This window comes from Aphis gossypii, chromosome 2, assembly GCF_020184175.1.
Source record: "Aphis gossypii isolate Hap1 chromosome 2, ASM2018417v2, whole genome shotgun sequence".
NCBI classification, from domain to species: domain Eukaryota; kingdom Metazoa; phylum Arthropoda; class Insecta; order Hemiptera; family Aphididae; genus Aphis; species Aphis gossypii.
The window spans coordinates 76,573,034-76,596,348 of NC_065531.1; the positions used below are offsets into that span (position 1 = coordinate 76,573,034).

The window sequence follows — 23,315 nt, forward strand, 5'->3', positions numbered from 1 at the left end:
AACTATAAATTAAAATAATTTAAAATACAAATATTCCATCAAAATTGTTAAAAATATTACAGTCGCGTACTTTTTCAACTTTTATATTTTTAACGTATAGACGTACCTATAGTTGAATTTATTTTCAAACAATTTTGATAACCAATGGGTTTATAAAATAAATGTGTAAGGAGCCAACTCCATGCATACATCTTGGGAGCCAATTAAATACGTAAAAATGACGATTACCTAAGTTAGGGAGCCAATTCAATAGCTCCGGTAAATATAATTTCATCAATGTGTCGGGAAGAAGAAAGATGAATTAAACATTTCACGCTATTGATTAATTAAGTTATTATTAAGCATTTTTTAAATTTGCTTTTAATAAAATAATTATTATAAATATATTTTTTTTTTTGTTTATTTTAAATAAAGTTAATACAATAAGATGAACTGTATACATTATTGAAAATAAATAAATTGTTTTTGTACTTTTAAAACTCAAAACACTCATTGTGAACTCTAACCAAATATTTCTCTGATAGATTATATTTAATATATTAAATTAATTATTTATAAGAAGAAAATTCTTCCTCCAAGAGCGGTATAATACAACGAGGTCTGTACTTGAATTATGTAATAATTATTGTTCTTACTTTTTTTAACCTTTAATTTAATGTAATATCTTAGACGATTTCTTTTTATTTTATTTGATGAAACTCCAAACGGCTTTTGGAATAATATAAAAAAAAAAAAAAAATTAACAATCTTGTGATAAATTTAAGTAAGATATAACAAAATAAGTTGTATTAACATATAATACTTACTTTACAATTAGTTAACAGTGAATTCCTGATAATTAAAAATAAAGTTTGCGGAATTGAAGCTGGTCAGGGTACAAACACATTGCATATTGCTATTAGCTATCGACATAATTCTAATATTAGAGAAGAATTATTTGAAAAATTTGTTTGGTTAACTGGTATGTAAAATAATCCTTTAAACCTGGTGCTATATAATATTATTAATTTTATTATTGGATTTGCTTCTACACATATAATATTAAAAATGTAGGTTAATTTGAGTTAATATTATATCAGACGGGGTATAATGACGTATTAAAATTGTTTAAAGTTTCAGTGAGAAGCTGGCGGAAACAAGTTCTTTTCGATAGAAAACTTATGAGGGATAACTCAGAAAAAGGTCTTGTATTAAATTCTGGTAATTTTGAAAATAATAATAATGTAAATAAATAGATACATATTTTAAAAAATTGTGGAAGAGCCTAAAATCAAAAATTCCATAAACTTTACAACGCTTAGTTGTTTCTAAAAATATGCAAATGAGTCAGTAAATAAATAAATTGAGAATTGTATAAGTATAAATATTAGTTATGTTAGTAGTGTATAAGTATTTGTACGAGTTTATGTTAGAAAACTCTTTAATAGAAAAAAGAGTACCTACTTAATGAGTAAATGACAATTTCCAAAATAATATTTCATCGATCAATTATCCATTAACAATGTGTAAAACGGATTGTTTTGGTATTTGTTTCTATAATAGTCGTTTAAATGATGTGTGTACATTGTACACATTTCAATAGTTAAAGTGTATGATATAACGTCATATTAATTAATATAATATATGAATGAGCTTGTATATATTTATCTACCTAATTGCTCAATTAATGAATTTATAATAATATATACTTCTAAGTTATAATTAAATTCAAAATACAAAATTAAAAAAGTAGTGATTGTAAAGACCATGAAATTTTTGATTTTTAATTTGAAATTACTATTTATTTTCATAAAAAATAAGAAAACTCAAAAAATTAAAAAATAATTTTGTAGAAATAAAAAAAAGGCAAGAGAGTGGTACTGCTCAGCTGTACATTAGGTATCGAGCGGGTTATTAAACGGTTGTATTGAATTTCAATTGAACGATGCACCATTATATTGATATGAAAAACGATTCTAATAGGAAATAGTCTGTCAGGTTAGTGTGTATCATTAAATTATTTCATGATGTGTTTTTTGATATAGCTAAAAAGTGATTTATTTTACTATTAATATTACATTAGATTATAATAAAAACATTACAATTTATATATTAATACACCAAGTACTTCACTAAAAAAATATCAGTATAATATAATAATGAAATATAAAATTATTTGTTTTTTTTTTCGCCGTAGATATTATTCAAAATATAGTATGCGTATTTAATCGACTGCTAAAACAGTAGATGGTTCTTTGTGGAAATACACGTTCAATAGTGGGGAAAACTAATTTTTAATGCAAGGTTAAAATTAGCAGACCACATACCAAAGCTGGTAGGTTGAAATAGTTATATTTTGAAACCTGTATTCGATTTGCAGCTGTGGCGTGCACAATAATTGGGCGTCTTCTGGATTGTACGATAATTTAACAGTCATATTAAAGCTTTCCTTGTATTAAATTTCATACTAAAGTCTCCTCCATTATCCGTCAATTTATTATAACCTGCAATAAACATTCTTCTTATCTTATGAAAAATCGGTTTATTTTGTGATTACGGCTGTCGTTGCTATTGTTTACGTCGTGTCTTTGGCAAACGCAAAGTATACCTTACAAAATCCGGTTGCCGATAATCAGTCAAGGTCGATTAAATCCAGTGCTAAACAGTTGTCTGACATAAGTTTTCCTATATCTCATATTAAAGTCGTAGAAAAGTCCACGACTAATACTACAGTAAAAACCACTTTGGCCATGTCTCCAACGAACACTAGTTCGTACAGTCATGTCTGTGAAAATCACTAACGAGTTGTCTACGTCCAATAACATTAACGCGGCAACGTTCATCGAAGAAATATTTAAACCCACCACTACCACCTACACGACGTCTACCGTGGAAACGACCGTGGTATAGGCGACAACAATTTATAACCAGTGTAGAAACAGTAACCGAAAACCAAGATATTCACAAATTATACAACTGAAAGTAGACTTTTGACCACGAGGTTCTTGATCCGTCCTAAAACTGCTGAAACTCTTGAGTTTAAGAATGGACAAACTAAAAATGTAAATGGTGGATGTTAACCACAATCTAACGTCGAATGAGTTTAAAAAGTTAGTTGTCAAAAAATCATTCCCGGCATTGGAATATTATTTATTGTTAAGTGCTTAATAGTTCAATTTATTATAATGTTTTTTAATGTGCTATCTTGTCTGATACGAGTAATAGATATAATTCATTTAAACTACTGTACAATTTGCGTCTTTGGTATGATTTTATGAATATCGAGTAAATAGAAAACTATAAAAAAATTATGTTATGTTTCGAATAAGTTCAAAAAGTGTTAATGAAATAAAATAGTTTAGTGGAAGAGATAGAAAAGAAGGAAATCAGGTTGGTAGATTGGTTGTTGTTCTCGATATACGACAATTACCTATATAATGGTTAAATACTAGCGATAAAAATATCGTAGTTTGTATGTATTTGTTTGTATCTCGAAGTCTGCTTACATTTAACATCATATATTAATACTTTATCGATTTTCACCTAATGAATTTAATTAATATGCATCAATCGTCAAGGATTAAGTCAGAATAATCGTTATTACACGTTCCATATTCTGTTGTTTTAGGAACAAATTATGAATGTCATATTCATATTTGATGTTAAAAAGCTTCAAATGATGATTTTCGAGTGTAATACTTGAGAGGACATAGGTATCAAATAATCTAGTTCCCATCTCTTTATCAATGTGCAAAAGAAGTCACACGTTTATTAGTTTTAATACCTACTTAAAATGTAATCGGTAATTTTTTTTTTTTAATTTCATTATTTTAATTATTTCCCGTGTATTTTTAAATATAATAAATAGTTATTCAAGTAAAACGTGAACTATGGAATATAATATATACATTTTTGAAAATAAATATTTTGTTTCAGTATTGGGACATTTTCGTATTTTTATTCCACTCGCTTTTGCAATTTATTTCCAGATTTATAAACAAAGTATACATGTGTTATGCATAACGGTTTAACATATTTTGTTTTAAACAATAAAAATTATATTTTTAATATTTATCTTAACTTATATTCTGAACGAAGTGATGAATGTATTGATTTTACAATAAAGTATTTTAGTTTTTGCAGTTTTATTCTTAAAATGTTGTATTTTTGTTTAACTACGGTTAACTGTTTCTACAACTATTAAACAATTGTGTATTTATTTATGCAATATGAAGTTTAATTTTAATTTATAAGTATCAATTATTTTAAATATTTGTAATTCTTCAAAAAGTCTCAGTCATAGAAACTTGAAACATACACCAGTTGTTTAATTTGCCATTTTCTTTACATGATTTAATTTTTACGTATTTAAGTCATGAAAATATAAACCACCTTTTTCACCATCCAGTAGAAAATATGTATTCTAGGCTGGCAAATCATCTTCGTTCAGAATCATTTTTCGTATGCAATGATAACTATCATAGTATTCAAATTTAACACTCTCATTATTGTGATCTATTCTATGTACCAGATTTTAAAATAAGTGACTGGTGTTTAATGCTAACTCATAATAAAAGTATTTATATATTTACAACCAAAAAATGTATATTCTCTATAATAAACAACTGCAATTAAGGGAAACATCATTTAAAAATATTCTTAAGTATCATATTGTGTGATTAAATAAACAGTCTGTTATGAATCTGAAAATGTATTGTTTGGTTAAATTTTGTTGTAGACCACGTATAAAATATTTTTGGTATGATTTGCATAAGCATAAATAAGTAGGTACTTGCTTAAACCACAGATTAAATTAATCTGTGCTTAAACAGTCTATGTACGTATACAATTAATTATGCAATCTATCAACTTTAAATGCTATATACGTTATAACGTATTTGGAATTTAAAAATTAATTATATTTTAAAAGTTTCTTGTAATTTTTAAATCACTTGAGAGCTTTTATCTAAATTAATTTATGAACAAGTAACAACAAACTACCACAACTACGATGTATAGTGTGTTATTTATTTATTAGGTATTATAAGACATTTGAAATAAAACATTATGGAATGAAATAGGTTAATTGGAGATAATCTATAAGCCTATACTACAAAGTGATTTGATATAGCTCTTAATGTAATTTATTTTACTTATTTTTTTTTTTTTATTATTATTTCAATGATGCGTATTTAAAATACTGCTAAAACAATTAGCTATTTTTTTTTTGCAAATACACGTTTGATATAGTGGGGCAAAGTAATTTCCAATACAAGGTTAAAATTAGCAGATCGCATACTAAAACTGGTAGGTTCAACTAGTTATATTTCGAAGTTAGTATTCGATTTGCACCTGTAGTATGCATGTTTATGTAGTGGACGTCTTCTGTTACTACGATAATTTTACGGGTAAATTAAAGTTTTCCATTTATTATACTACATATTAAAGTCTTTTTCTCAATTAGATAATTTATTATAACGAGCAATAAATACTGTTCTAACACGATGAATGTTCAGTTTAATTTTGTGATTTCGGTGGTCATCGCTATTGTTTTCGTCGTGTTTTTGGCGGACGCAAAGTACGTCTTGCAAACTCCGGTTGCCGATAATCAGTCGATGTCGTCTAAATTCAATGCACAACCGTTATCTGACACAAGTTTTCCTATATCTCATGTTAAAGCCGAAGAAAAGTCCACGACTGACGCTACAGCAAAATCCACTTTGGCCATGTCTCCAACGAACACCACTACAGGCATGTCTGCGAAAATCACTAATGAAACGTCTAAGTCCAATATTATTAACTCGACAACGTTCATAGAAGAAACATCCAAACCCATCACCACCGCATACAGAGCGTCGTCTATCGAGAAAACGACCAAGGGGCAAGCAACGACAATAAGTAGCGTAGAAACTGTAACTTTAAACCAGACACCCATAAATCAGACAACCGAAGGTGAAATTTTGATCACAAGGTTCATTGTCCGTTTTGAAACTTTAACAACTATGTGTCCGAGTGGAGAAACTAAAAATAGAAATGGAGGATGTTCACAAGAATTTAACGTTCCATGAGTTTAAAAAGTTAGTCTGACATGTCAAAAAAGTATTCCCGAAATTGGAATAATTTTTATTATTAAGTATTTTAAAAATGAAATTTAATATAATATGATTATTGTTTATGTTATATGTGTTATAATGTTCTTGTCTGTTACAAGTTATATGTATAATTAATTTAACACTACTGTTATGTGTTATGTGTCTATTTTATGAATATTGAGTGAATAGGTTGTCATAAAATTAAATGATGTTTCGAATATATTTAAAATGGATTGGATGGATTGGTTTTTGATCTCGATACATGCTTATAAGATACTTATAAACGTTTCCTTACATGCATGCGATAAAAATATCATAATTTGTATACATATTATCTCATTTTTTATGTACAACTTGTATCATATTATGTTAACACTTATTGACTTTTTTCTTATGTATTTAATTAATATGTATCAATCGTCAAAGATATTGGAGTCAGAATAATCTTTGCTACACATGCCATATTCTGTTGTTTTAGGTACATATTATGAATTTCATACTCATAATTGATAATAAAAAGCTTCAAATTATATTTTTAAATATACTTGGAAAGGTATTATGGATATCAATATAACTGTATCTCATCTGACTACCAATTTACAAAAATGTTAAAAAGTATCTAGTACATATATTCTTTTTTTAGTTCGTAAAATAGTTATAACTTATAAGTATTTGTACATTTTTGATTATAGTTACTCAAATAAAAGTTGAACTGTATAACATAATATATACGTTTTTGAAAATAAATATTTTATTTTGTTTCAGTATTGGTCATTTTTATATTTTTATTCCACTCGCTCTTGCAATATATTTCCAGATTTATAAACAAAATATTCATGTTTTATGCATAATGGTTTAATATATTTTATTTTAAACAATAAATATTATATTTTTAATTCATTAATTTTTTATTTGCTTAAAAAAAAATAATGGATCACACTGAACACATTCGATTCAAAGCCAAGGAGCTCACAGTGTTATTATTTTTTTTAAAATATTAATAGAGTCACTATGTTTAATTTATAATGGTTAATATTGTATATTTTTGAAATGTTATAAGTATGTGAATTATATTAAATATCGTGCATACCTAATTGATACTTATCAGGTTGATTTTGGTGTATCGACCAGGGGTCGATTCGTTCAAATTATTAATGTATAATTTTGATATTTATTAAAAATATTAAAGACGATTCTATAAAAAATAATGAATAATGTGAATAAATTTGGAAAATTTACCAAAAATCCTAAATTCAAATTTCGTACCAAATTTTAAAATAAGCGACTGGTGTTTAATGATAGTTCATAAAACAGTATTTATATTTTTACAACCATAAAACTGAATACTCTATAATAAACAACTGCAATCAAGGGAAACATCATTTAAAAATAGTCGTATATTGGTTTGTTATGAATCCGAAAATATTTCGTTTGGTTAAACTTTGCATTGTGAATAAAATAGTTGTTGTAGAATTCAATAACACAAACAGGTAAATTCTTACTTTAATAGTCCATATGCAAATACAAGACGTTTTCTCTATGGTTCAAATGACGAATTGTATGTTGCTCATGAGATAAAATGTTGTTGCTTATATTATATCATAAACAGAAAACAAAAAATAACTCCAGCACAACTTACCACAGGTTGCCCGCATAAAGCAAAATTCAGTTACGTCTGTTGAAAGTCCCTACTTGAATTCGGGAAATCTGATAGGTGGAGCGAAAAAGTTGTTCAGTTTGTGAACTTTCAGCCATATATTTTATGTTTAGAAATTAAGTAAAGGTTTCTTGTAATTTTTAAATCACTAGGGAGGTTTGTACATTTGCAGAAAAATCAAAACCTGCTTTATAAACGTGTAAAATGAATTTCTATGTTGGTAATTTTTATGCTCAGAATGTAACAACATTTTTCAATAATAATTTATTCAAATAAGACTTGTTGTTGTTTTATAAAATTAATTATTACTTAAAATATACTTATAAATATTATTTTGATGATTTAATAACCGAACTACTAAAGGAAATTTATGTATATTATATTATTTATAATCTATTGATTTCATTATATTTTAATCATTAAAATTGCGAATTGGTGGTAGTGAAATTAGATATATGTGATGATATTATAATTTTAACTTTTCAGATATTTCACCAAAAATTTAATTTAGATTTAAATTATTTTTTGTTTTCAAGAAAACAAAAAATATATGTTTCGAAAAAAAAATATTGTTTGTCAGCGTTTTCAATTAATTTAAGTGTCAAAAATGAGTTATTTAACGACCACAAAAAAAACATTTTTTGTTGACATCAGCTTGTTTTTAATAATTGTTATGTCATTTAATTTTATCGGTTAGGTAATTTTAAAAATAAAATCCATATATTATGTAGTGTAGTCTATATCATAGTTAATTTGTCCTATAATATTTTTAGAATTACAGTTTGAGTTTGAAGAATTTGCATTTAAATTCTAATAAATAAAATAAGGTAAAATAACGTTTATCAATTGCTTGTTACGATTTAGACTTAAAAAAATAAATTTTTTTTATTTTGTTTAAATTTAAAATTTCATAGGATTAAATCACAAAATAATGAATTTAATACTGATTTAAATAGTGTCGAAGGACATTATATACATATTACATTTCTATACTTGTATGTGTCAGATACATAATATGAATTAATTTATAATCATACTGTCAAATATCACATTGTACAATAATGCAATTTAAAATGTTCTACGAAACATTATTAACCACGACTGCGAGTTCACAGAAATGAGTAGTTGGAAAATGTATTCTGTCTCTACTCTATACTCATTAGATGTGTTTTGAAAATAACAGTTGTCTTGTAACTACTGGAATTTAATATCACTTTTGATACGAATTGAGCCATTAAAGTACATTTATTTTTTTTACCTTATAATTATAGTTAATAAATTTAAAGGGCGGATTTTTCAAAGTTTATCTGATGTAGTGATATGTTTAAACTTCTTAGTTTTTTTTTCTTTAAAAAATAAAGAGGAGAATTACAAACAGTTACATAATGTACATGCTACATTAACCTTTATACCCGCATGAAATATTTGGTCTTCTAGGTATACATAAAAATAACACAGTGTGTATATACAATTATTTTAAATTACATTGCTAACAAAAATTTAAAAAGTGCTTTTGACAAGTTTATTATTGAACCTTTGAGAATTTAATTTAAAATTAAATAAAAATTTTTATAAATTAAATTAAACTATCTATTATAAAATGCTACGGATTCTAAAATTTATTTATTAACCTAAAATTAAATTGAAATATGATTATAGAAAAATGTATTGATTAGGATGGCCATGAAACGTTCAATTTGAAAACCTGTCCGATGACACACCTACAGTCATATTTTAAGCGAATCTCTTTGAGATACGGCCGCGTCATACGTATTTAAAAGCAAAACGGTAAATCGGCTCTCTCAATAAATTATTCTCATCAAAAAATTATTTAATATTTCAATATATTTAATTTATTTTAATTTAGTATTATAATTTGTTTTAACACTATTTTATACACCAATAATTTTATCAATAATAAAATTACCAAAGTATAGTATTAAATACTACTGCAATAACTTTTATGATTAATGATTAATATGTATAAATTTAATACATATAGCTTTATTCAGTATACAAGGAATTTACCATTTCAAGTTCTGTTAACACTAAACACTAAACATGCTAAGTATGTATTAATATTATATTTATCTATTTTATATTTAAATTTTGAGCGGAGCGATGAATATATTGATTTTGCACAATATATATTTAATTTTTTTTTGTGTTTTTTAACTTTTGTAAAAATGTATCTTTGAAGACTGTTTCTAGTAAAAATTAGATTTAGTTTGTACATTGTGAGGAGGGGTCAAAAGTAAATAATACTCAGTATTTAACAAAATAATCAGGATAAAAAAAATTAAAATAAAGTCTGAATTTTCATTCAGGGCAAGGATATTTTTTTACAAAATTCTATTTGTTTTTCTGTTGTCACTCATAAACTAATAACTGTTAAAATTTAAAATTTTCACCAAATATTTATGATATAATTCACTAGACATAAAAGTTGTAAGTTTACATAAAAGTATATTTATAGGTTAGGTTTTTGATTGATGTATGATAGAATTTTGGTTTTAGGGTATAAAAGATGTAAAATTTAATATAAGGTTTTTCATAAGATTTTCATATACCAATTAAAAATTTAAAAGCCAATGGTCACGTTCTTTTTAAGTTCAAGTTTTGTTAAAATAATAAAAAATATAAATTATTTTGTTGTTAAATGAAGAATTCAATTTAAAATAGAATATAAGTTTTCTCATATATATAAAAAATGTGGAAGTATAATATATTTTTTTAAATTATTTAAAATTAAAATTTTGGCGAAATTAGATATCTAAAACTTTGTTAGGATTTTTATATTTATTATTAAATTTTACTATATGTTATGCTATTTTCAATAGATATACATATATGTAGGTAGATGAATTCAAGCAATTGCATATTTATAGTTTATAAATATTGTTTAATACATTACTATAAAAGCAACATAAACATACTTATTAATATCAGCTGATATACTGTCTCAGTTCAGAATCGTTTTACTTTTGCAATGATTTGTTATTGAGCTTGAATTTAACACACCTAATACAATCAGGTACCTATTCAATGACGAAGTACCCCATTCAATTCTTTCTATGTAGTAAAAGAGTTAACCAATTTTTAAATATGTATTATTATTATGGCTTAATAAAATAGCTAACGGTTATAGACTTTCTTTTTATTGAATCACTATGAATTAAGGCATCATCAGCCATTATACACAGTATACCTAAACACTATACAGTTACAAATTTAAATACTCGTTGACATAAATCAACGCACGATTGATGCTTTTAAAGTTTTTGGCGTTTAGATGTTTTCGTGATGAAAAGGTTAAATCGTTGGAATTGTGGTCGGAATAATAATTCATAAAAAGGGGCAACATTCTAATTTGAATAATCAAGCTTACAAAGTCGAAACAAATTGCTCGATATTTCTGTTGTTCATTAAGTATTCAAATGATTCACCGTTGGTCTTTAGATAAATATTATCATCAACTTTTAAGCCGAGCAATGTATCTTTCTTTGTGTTCACTTGTACACAATGTACACACTACACATATACCTATATATTTTCATAAAGATATTAAAGTGTACCCACAGCCGTAAACAAAAAATAAAAACGCAAAAAGAAATGAGAAGACAAAAACAGGTATATGTTATAAATTGTAATCCAACCACTATACAGTTACAAGCGTTAGGCAATCAGCCAATTATTGAAGTAGGGTAAATATACAGAGCGATTCTTGATGATGCTCATCCCCATATTTTTTTAATAATTTATTTATTTAGATTTCAATTTTTTGAATTTCTAAGTATACTTAAAGAAAATATTTTCAAATACATAAATTTGTATACTTTTTAGAAATTATTTTGTAACAATAAAAATTTAATTTTTTCCAGATAAGAATCTGCATTATTTTTTTTGAATGTTCATTTCTGGTCTTTTTAAAAATGTTTAGATAATATATACTCGTAAATTTAAATTCAAACAATAATTTTTTCGATACTAGGTTTAGAAGAAGGGTTACCATAATTTCAAAATCATTTTTATTCATGGTAATTTATAAAAAATTTGTATTTTGGAAACATTTTCAAACTACAATAAATATACTAGATTTAATATCTTTGTGAATCTATTTTTAAAGACTGACTATTGTTCTTAAAATATACACTTTATTTACTCAAAAACTACCTATATTCATTCGAATTAATAATTCTTATAAAAAATAATAATAAGTTTTTACCGCTACAGGACAGTCATTAATTTTTATATACCTAATCTAAGTATTTAAAATCATATTCTTAGAGTATAATTATAAATTCCAAAATCATAATTTAAATAAATGAATTATTAAAGACAAAAAGGGGTGAGCATACTTGGTTATCTCTTTGTACATTCGAACACTCAAATTTATAAAACTTTTTTTTTTTTTTTAATCATCTTACAAAATTACCAAGTAAACTCGCTACATTGGGCCAAGTTTTATACTTTATACCACGAATATGTTTATGCTATAAATTTATGTGCATGAAAAAAAAAATTATATTAAAAATCCGATTACTCGTTTGACCATTTATCGTAATAATATCCGTTTGGTAAATCATATATACCTATATTATGAGTGTCTGTTACTCTGTTAAAAATACCATATCTTGTATACGATAATAGTTATTGAATAATTGTTCGTAGGTATATTTATTTCAATTTTACTTAATATTTTATGTAATGAATAATAATTGGATAAGTATTTTATCTAAATAAACAATACTATACGAACAATCAAACAAACAATTCATAGGTATTAGACGGGTACAACATTCAGAATTATTAATCCTTTAATAATGTTGGTATAGCTTTTAGTTTACATCTACATCACAATTTTCACACTTATCTTGTGATAATAGATACAGTTATATAAATGTTATATATATATTTTTTTTTATTAAAATGTATATAATATGATTTCAACAGTGAACAATAATATTACAGACTTCAAGGATTAAAATATGTTTAAATGTATTTAAAACATTATAGTATGTTGTGATATTATATGAAAGGGTTCTTTAAATACTATAAAGGCTAATTTTCTCAAAAAGTATAAACGCTTTTGTAAATATAATATATTTGCTTTAAATAATTTGAAGTTAAAAGAATATAATTATTATTTATTATTATTTTTATTGTTATTATTACATGAGCTTTTATTTTTTTGAATAATGTGACCAAAATGTATTTTTATTTTCATATTATAAATAGAATATTTTACAGAAAAATTCAATATTCAAAAACAAATTTTTAACAAGTTGTTTATCATAATATTTAGTATGTATTTCAAATGTGTTCAAAATTTGACTTGTATTTAGGGTATTTAATCAAGCATATTTTCCCCATTTTACATTTAATAATGAATTTATTCAAATTGAGATTTTTGGAATTTTTAATATATCAACGAAAAATAAATCTAATACATTTATAATTTAAGGGCGAACTAAATATATTTTATATTGGCAAGAAACGAAAAATAACCATACTGATTTACCATATTTATGTACCTATTCATTAAGTCTTTGCTATATAGGTACATGTAGTAACAATAATGTTCGAAAATAATATATTTGTATATTATATTCATTTTTGTTATCTGATATATTTTCATATTGGTTCTAAACTTACAAATAGAAACGTGGACAAAAATACTTTAAGAGATCATCATGAAATGCATAATATCATATTATTATGTATAATAGTTGTATAATTTCTAATAACTATTAAGATATAGTATACAATAATGTTTTTCACAAACGATCGAATAAGACTCAATGGTATTAATTGTATTTTAAATTTAAATGTAATGTTATTATAATGTTATGTTCCATAGTTATATTTTGTATTTAAATTAGAGACACTAGTTGTATCTGCGTGTTCTGCGGTGTGACTATATGATCTACCGAAAATAAAAATAGAATAAAACTAACTTCTTATTGGTAAATACTTATTTTGTATGCCATTTGAAAATTAAAATATTATAATGTGTATGATAGTGGTATTGTCTATGAATACCTATTACGTTTATGTACATTTTTATAAACGTTTTACAAAAAAAAAAAAAACCAACAAATATATATTGTACAATATTGTACGAAAATTTCAGCTGTATTTAAAGTGTACGTGCTATTCATAACGTGATTAATACGCGAGCGATATTTTAATTGAATGACATCCAAACCAGCTAACGTCATTGTACATTTACGTAAAAGTAATATAGAACCGAATCGATTCGACGTTAATAAGATTATTACTGCAAATGGTGTTTAAAAATGCATTTGTATACGTACCTATTGTGTATAATATATCTGTGTGTGTGTAAATCATATTATAATACAACACACGAAGCAGATGAAAGTAGTAAACAATTTTATTCTATCACAATTACGTATAAATAATATTATTAAGTAACGGTATTAAATGATGTTGTTTTATATGTTTTTCCCGGCTGGTTTATAATTGTATGTACCAACTCGTGTTTATATTTTTACTTTGTTTATAATTAATATTCGAAGTATATATTTTGTCTGAATAGATATATGAAATAAAAAGAAATCCACACCAAAATATTAGAAAACAATTTGATCGAAAACAAATAACGTGTCATAATTATTATGATTCAAAACATTTTATTGTATTCTTATGATGATGAGATAAAACATGATTGGAACGATTGATAAAAACCTACAGAGATAATTTTTAGTGGAAAATCGTATTTGAATCAAGTGAGACGGTACTTGTATGCCACACACACACACACACACACACACACACACACACACACACGAAATAACGGCATAATTCTGAGTTATATTTCCTCTTTACAGAAATATTATATTGAAATAATTGAGTTTTCTTCAATTTTCATCGAAATTGCCTATATTAAGCCCCTTGAATAGCGTTACTGTTGCGTACGCTTACGCTATAGAGAATAATAATATTATAATTTATAATTTTATTAATTACCTTGTATGAAATGACTTAAAATTATATGGTTGCACATAAAGAGGTGTGAGTTAATATTGCCATCCTTTCTTGAATGAGCACTTAAGATTTTTTTAATGAATTAAAATATATTATATTCCTTACGTAAACGTAAATTGAATATTTTACTTTAGAATTACATTGGCATAACATAATTTAATTTACTCGGTTCAGAGTGAAAATTCCGATAAAATATACTTATTATAGGTAAATATTTTTTTTTCACTCATAAAAATTAATGTATTAATATAAATACTGACACTCATTCCGTTTTCAGTAATATAATAATTCACCCATTCCTATGTAGATGTAGGTACAAAATATAATCATGTTCTTTAATATTTTTACTTGTATTGCTACATGCATTTGGTGTATTTATATTTCATTTTGAGATCATATAAACATAGTTCAAGTTCAGTGTTCGGTTTGAGTTATGTAAAACAAAAAAAAAAAAATTAAATTGGTGAACAAAATAGGGTACATAGTCAATCAGTTATTTAGAATTGAATAGATAATTGGAACGAAATACATGTTTTGAGATTAAATTAATAATATTAACCTACTTTATTACTGTTTAAAGGCTAGGAAATGCATAATATTACTTATTATAGTATCGGATTGTACCAAATATTATACATGTGGATAATAATATAGGTAATATGTTTATATGTGTTATATTATTATAATAATGTACCTTTTATTATGTACATTATTGTAATATTTTTTTTAAATTTAATATACATCCACAGTAATTACGGACGGTGATTGGAAACTTACAGTGGTAAGTTTAAAATTAAAATAGTAGATTACATATTTTTTTATAGTACTTGATAGATATTAGTCATTTTTATGTGTACTTACTATTTAAAAATTTGATTGTTAGGATTGTGATTGAAGATTATTCGAAGGTGAGTGGTGTAGAAGGTTTCCTCTCGTTATTGTTGGAAGTTGAGGCACACAATAAGTATATATTTTTTTGTAAGTTGTACATTAGCGATATTACACATGGGTAGGATTTTTTCTTGACATACCAATAAGGTTTAGTAGATGAGTGATGTGTTTACTATTCCCAGCTGGATGATGATTATTTCTTGTCTTCTATAAAAGTTATTGTAGATGGCTCATGGCATAATTGATCTTTAAGTATGGTTTTTTAATATATTTTTTTAATATACAGATAGGTACGAGAAGCATGGTAAAAGGATATAACTGTAGCGGAGAAGTGAGAGACGACTATAATGAAGCGTTTGAATTATAATAAAATAAAATAGTAGATTTTGTCAAAACTGGGTTAAAAGTCACACTTAAAATTGAAAATCAAAGTATTTTCACTAGGTACTATAGAATTCAACAATAGACAAAAAAGAAAAAATGATAAATTATTGTAAAATCAATATATTCATTCGCTAGTCTAAAATTAATGTTATACATACTAATTTACAATATTTTAATATAATAAAATTATGTACATAATTTTTATAAATTACTATCAATTAATTAAAATCGTTAATTATAAACATAAGAAAAATAGAATTATTACAATTGATATTCGCATTATGAAAGAATTAAATAGTACGTACTATATTAGGTAAAACGAGGAATAAAATTAACTTATATTAATATTAGTAAATGTACCCATAACATTTTCCACATTTTTTGATTGTGAAATGAAACTATACGATTAATTCTGAAAACAATTTAATCTAGAGTGCCTTAAAAAAAAAAAAAAATTAAAAATTAAACAGTGTCAAAAGCTCTATAAAGCATGCATGATATATTTTTTTTTATTATCAAATTTATATTCAATAATATAAAAATATTCTATCTATATTTTATATGTATAAACAATAAAATTCTATTATATTTATTTTAAACAAATTTTTTATAAGATAACAAAAAATGTATTGTCTTTCAATATATAAATACTTATCGTGAATGATTATCAAAAAATAAAATAAAATAAATATAATCAAATAGTTTCTTGTTTAAAAACATATTTTTCTTATGTTACAATGATATAATATTAATGGTAAATTGTATCGGTGACAATTTATTATTGACTAAATAATAAATATTAGTAAACACTTTCCTTAGTTCCTTTTGTGATATTAGAGATAAAAAAAAACAAAAATAAAAATAACATTTGATAAAATAATTATATACAAATTGTTGTTGTAGAAAATAAAAATTACTTGTCATCAATTTGTCAAAATATTTTGCATCTTTACACATTCTTTTATTTTTATTGAGCATTAAACTATTTTATCTACGATTTTTAGCTACTCTTGTGTTTATATTAAGCTTGTTTTGGTTGCGTATATATTAAAAATAAACCATATAACTTTCCAAATTTAACTACACTTTAACCTTGTGGCTTTAATTATCAATCACGTTACAGAATTATCTGATAATAATTGCTATAATTAATCTTAAATGTGTAAATTACGTATTATTTTCTCTTAAATGTTTTTTTCGTGGATAAGTTTAGTCGTAATTAATCAAATCTCAGGAGTACGTATTTCATCGCATGTTTGTCACTTGTGTTTGTTGTCCGAAACAATGATTTGGGATACAAAGAAATACAGTGCTAATAAATAAAATCAAAGTAGACATACATACCTAAATGATGAATGTATCGAATTGGTTGCGTCACAAAATATTATAACTTTGTATTGTTTGACGCGTAGATTATAATAATATATAGGTGTTTGTGTAAAATATGTTCGTAACAATAATAATTTAAAATAATACCTAATATTTTATACATCTCAGAGTTACAATTCAATTAAATTTTCGTCACAGATATTAGGTATCAAATATAAGTTTATATCTGTATATTTTTATATTATTTAATTTTATTCGATTGGAAATAAATATATAGTTTAGACTTAGTACCCACCAAATTAAAAGCATACGGCATCTATCATACGTTTGTGATACGTAAATCCGGAAAAAATATTCTAAATTAACTTAAGAAATTAAAATTTTAATAATACGTATAGTTTGTAAGGTAATATTATGTTCGGCGAGTTCGTATGATGAGGAATCTTCATATACTTATACGTGTTTTATTTTTGCTTTTGATGAGATTATAATTAATCGATAAACTGATCACAGATCGTAATAATACAAAGATATAGACGCATTGCGAAAAATGACGACACTTCCAGCACACCGACTATGGTACCTAGATACATTTCTAGAGACCATCGTCGTGTTATAAATTTACGAACGAATTTGTCATTGTCAAATATTATTACTATAATTCGCATTGACAACAGATATAGCTTATGATTTAATATTGTTACTGTAATAAGGCACTCGATTGAGGAGGAGGAGGAGGAGGAGGAGGTTGTTCCTGACGTAAAATCGGCTTTCATTCTTTTGTACCGATATGACATTCGCAGGAGTTTGGATGTATTTTCAATCACGTCGTGTGTGAAATCGTATAAAATAAACATTGTCACTCTGAAATTGATTTAAGAATGCAGTTCGGCGGCGTGACAGTAACCGCACGAAGGCGGTGACGTCCCGCCGTAAAGATTACGTCAGTATTGTCAATATGACGATTTTAGCGAACAACGTCGCTGTCGGATCGCAGTACATAAATATACGTAATTTACGTATAATGAACCTTGAAATAGTAAGACAAATGTATTAATATATAATATATAGGTGCGCATGTCATTGAGCACATCAGCGGGTATCAAAAATTGACACATACTATTTATACGCGTTTGGCTAACCGATAGGTAGGTAACAGAGGTAATGATTATTATATTTATTTTATAATAACTGCGCAGACGCGTACCTTAAAAATAAGTTTATAACATGCACGAGGTGTTTTGCCCGTTTTTCCGTCGTTGTGGGCGAAATTAGTTTTTACTTTACTTTGAATGTAAAAATATTATTATGAAAACCACGGATAATCGGAACGCGAATTTTGTTCGAGAAATACGTATACAATCGTATACAAATTAATGTTTGCAGAGTTCTCGAGTATAGCATAATATACCTACGTATAGCATCTCGGACCTATCGTTGTAGGCGAGTGATGCGGCGGCAATAACCGTGCGTAGTAACAGTTTCAGAAATTCTACTGAGACTTTTTTATTTCCATAACGATTATTCATTTCGTCGCGCGGAAACGACGTTTTAGAATATTGAAAAAAAAAAATCGTGGTTACACTGAACACAAATAAAATAATATCAATACGTGACATGATTATGTGGATTATATTACACTTAGTACACGGGAGTAAAAACTTTATGTCTGTATAAATAAATCGCGTAACAATAATAATGACAATAATAATAATAATAATAAGAAGAATAAGAATAATTTCAGTATGGACGCGTAGCGTTACTGGTAGACGTACTACATTATGACTTGTTCGCTACAACGGTTCGGTCGGCCGACTAATCGGTTTGGTCGCCCTCGGGGTCGGTGAATGCAGGTCTGCAGGTCCGGTCGGGACTCATCCGCATTCCTTCGGGGCACGATTTTAGCGGTGCCGTGATGATGGATCGGTCGTGAGTGGTCGTCTCCAGCTTCGGTTTCGGCGAAGTCGTCGCGGAAGCGTTTGTCGCCGGCGACGACTGGTACGGAGGAACTCGTCCTTCGGGTCGTTCGTCCGTCGTCGGTTTTGGCGGCGGGCGCTTCTGCGGTTGCTGAGACGGTCGCTGCGGCTGTTTGCCGCCCAGAAGAGTCGGATGCTTCGTCGTCGGTGGTCGCGGCGACCGGGGTTTTCCGTACGTGTAGATTACCGGAAATTTCGGCAACGGCGATTGCGGCAATTTAGTCAGTATCGACGACGGTGCGGAAGCTGCGGTGTTGCCCGGACTCGGTCCGGTCCCGCCACCTACCGCGGCCGCACGGCACAGCGCGATCGCCGCGATCACGGTCGCCACTGCCAACAAGTGGCGAGCGGATCCTGCACTATCCATGGCCGTCGGTCGTGTACTATTTACTACTGTGGTTTTTCGAACCGATTATATACCATACGCAATGGATTTCACGCGCGTGCGCGGGATGAGAAGAGTCGTATCCGTTCGCGAGACCGGTTCGGGTGACACTGTGCTGTGCGTGGTACAGTGGTGTTTGATTTTGCGCTGACAAAAAAAAAAAAAAAATAAAGGTCTTTGTCTTTTCTCCTACTCTTCCAAGCGCAACAACCGTCCGCGTCCCTCCACCCGAAGGCGATTAAATCGTTTCCACTGCAAACGTATGTTGTACCTAACAATATTATATGATCACATTGGTAGCCATTTTATGTATCACGCGGCGTAGTGTATACAGAGCGAGTGCGAACCGTACGCAAAAATTTTAAATTCCAACGCGATAACCGACCGTCGCCGTATGTGGACTATTATTATTAGACACATAGTAAAGTATATTTATTTTATATATTGCAATGTGTATACATTATAGTATAAAGGTATCTAGTGGCGTAATCGGGTAAAATATTAGGGGGGAGCGAGGGCAAATTAATGTATTTATTAAAATTGTAACCTTGACCTAATTTATTGATTGTTTGTACACAAATCTTATAACTCATTTAGAAACAAATCGCAGGTAGGCACCTTTAATAAATCGTCAAAAAACATGAAGTATAAATTCATTGAACAAAGTGATAATTTTGTTTAAAGAAAATAATGCTACGAATGATGATAATTGTGTGATAATAATTCTTGAAATAATATTTTTGAGTTATTTTTGTTACCTAGATAAGACTGTAATGTTGAAAATTCATCAACGTGTTATACAATAGGAAAAACGTAAAATAAATGTACTTTATACAACAATTTTTCTAAGAAAAAAATAATTTCATAAATGTTTGTGAAATGCTAACTGTATTGATTATTTTCGAAGGTTTATACATTTCAGCATAATAATACCTTTGCTTCCTGTAAAAACGTCGAGGTAGCAAATGCTTTCGCCTAAAATTACAACACTTTAGGTAGAATTCGAGGTTATTTATAATATAAGTAATGACCAGTCAATCGCCAGTGACCCATATATTTACATAAATTATATGAAATTTAGGAAACCATCTCCTAAATAGTTCATTTATCTGTTCTTGTTTTTCTTTTCCGTTATATGTAAAAGTTAGGTTTTGACATTTATTCAACGAGCTAGTATCTGCATTATATGCCTATATATCTTATTTTAACATTTCGTACTTCATTTCTCAGCCATTCACAATGCTCAAGCATCATACTGTATTATTCTTAGAATATTTATGTTTTTTTTTTTTTATATCAATATAGTTTCCTGACTTGTGTTCATTTTTTAAAACCAATCATTTTGAATTTATCAAAACTACAGATATATATGAAATATGTAGCGACATAAATTTTTACATTATACACGAAATATTTATTTTTAAGTCAACTTATACATTTATATCTTATTTATAAGTACATAAAAGTCATCAATTTATGTTGTTCTTGGGTGTATTTAACTTTTTTAATTATTTAAGTAACTTTTACGATAGAGTATTATATAAATAATATTATACGTTGGTAATATAAAATAATTAACATTACTCCATTTTACGTTATCATTAACATTGATGTATTATTTTACGTTATGGTCGTAAAGTTGTTTTAACTAATGGTGTATTTTGGTACAACGAAAACTTAACGAGCTCAGTTAGTGCATTAGCAATATTATTTATTTAAATTACTGCTCGTATTGTTGTAATGAAAAAAAAATCTGTGGGGTTTATTGTAAATTTTACATGTCGAATCAGTTACCAAACATTTATAGCGAAAATAATGCATTTGTGTATATAATAAACATATCATGACATGTATTATAGACGTTTAAAGTCAATGTAGAAATATGTATTGTATTCTTGGACATAATATAGTTAACTTTATATTTATATACGCCCAAGTTAAATATTTAAATATATTGTGTTTTTTAGTTAAGAGTAAAACTGTAAACACAGTACGTTTTTCTGTTTTTCTGTTTTTAATTTTTTTTTTTTTTGTATAGTGGTGTTTAATACACTTTTCTAAATGTCACAACGTTGTACTTTTTCATTTTTCGACGTGGTAGGGAAATGGAGTATAAAAACAAATTTTCCGCCTTGTATGTTAATACTAATGATTAATGGTACAAAACATCACATGGGAACCACCTTCCATACCAAATTTAATAATCCCATTTGCGTGGGTTTTTTTCTCTCTCTGCAATTTGAAACTTTACAAATGAAATATTTTAATCTGTGTATAGGTACTCATCATATGCATAACTGGGGCATCGGATCGAAAAAATTATTTCATATAATATTTTTCAGTGATACTCGTATGTTGGTATACGCGTTTAGCAAGGTATTCAACGAAAGTACAATATTATGAACTTGTCAACTATATACGTTTTTATTGTTTTATTTCTGTTCAAGTTATGAAAATTATGTTAGAACATTCTAGTCATTTTCTTTATCAGTAATATATATACAATCAAATGTTTAGCATGCCTTACGCTACTATAATCTAAATTTTTAATTCGTTGCATATAATACAGTATATACAAATACTCGATACCTACATGTTGATATATCACAAGTAATTAATATATTTAGATCCTTTAATATTTATCCATATACTTATATTGTTTTGATTTCGAATAATAACTCTAAATTAATCTCCACTACAAGGTCGTTTTTAAAAATAACAAAAAATACGAAAATGAATAATATACCTGAAAGGCCAAAACATAATATAATGTTTTTTCCATTAAGTTAAGTGCTACCAAGCATTTATTAAAAAAAATTTAAATGTATCCAAAGTAAAAACAATTTAAAAAAATAAGTAATATTATGTCAAATGTATTATTAAAATATATAGATCACATTATTATAGAGTTGGAAATCGTTTTTAAAAATCTTCTCACCTTGGAGCGTAAATGGAATACAACACAATACTATTTTAGGTAGGTTTATACTTTTTTTTTTATTTCACTAGCTAGCCAGCGATAAAAACTATAACATAAGTTATAAATGTATAATTAAAAAGACTAAAAATATATTAGTTGATTTTAAGATAATCAAAAACATACACACACACACCAATATATATATATATATATATTATAGAAATAAATCTACTGTGTCACAGATAATCTGAGTGCGTGGTTAACTCTATACCAAATTTCGCTAGTGGATTGTTTCCACGTCTATGAATCCACGAGTAATGACGACAGCTATTTCCGGTCTTATCGGCGCGCTTGTCCAGATTGAGTGCACCGCTGCCGTCTGTATCCGGTTTGGGTCCGTCAGAAGTGTTTTGTAGCTTGGACGATGTACTGCAGGGTTAACGTTGAATCAGGTATACTATTGGCATTCACAACCTCATAGTGAGTTAGTAAACATTTATTTTATCCTTTTTCGAGAGTCGAGATCAACAGAATATATAGCCTAATATCGTCTAGAAAATTCAGAAGAGTGTTGCTGTAAAAACACTCATATGATGTCTCCCCATTATATTTTTACAAATTGTTCGTTCTTTTAACAATTTTGCTACCAGTTGAAATTTAATAAAAATAGATAAATTATTCGTGACAGAAA

At 26.9% G+C, this 23,315-nt stretch overlaps 1 protein-coding gene across 1 annotated transcript; it reads right to left on the minus strand.

Moving 5' to 3' along the window:
• Positions 1–18,956: 18,956 nt before the first annotated feature.
• On the minus strand, positions 18,957–19,898 carry LOC114124708 (uncharacterized). Its single transcript, XM_027988054.2, has one exon. The coding sequence runs from the start codon at positions 19,684–19,686 to the stop codon at positions 19,159–19,161; it is 528 nt and encodes a 175-aa protein (XP_027843855.2). The 5' UTR covers positions 19,687–19,898; the 3' UTR covers positions 18,957–19,158.
• Positions 19,899–23,315: the final 3,417 nt, after the last annotated feature.

Bases quoted from the DNA above. Each gene is read 5' to 3' on its own strand.
- LOC114124708 (XM_027988054.2), bottom strand. From the start codon at position 19,686: ATGGATAGTGCAGGATCCGCTCGCCACTTGTTGGCAGTGGCGACCGTG.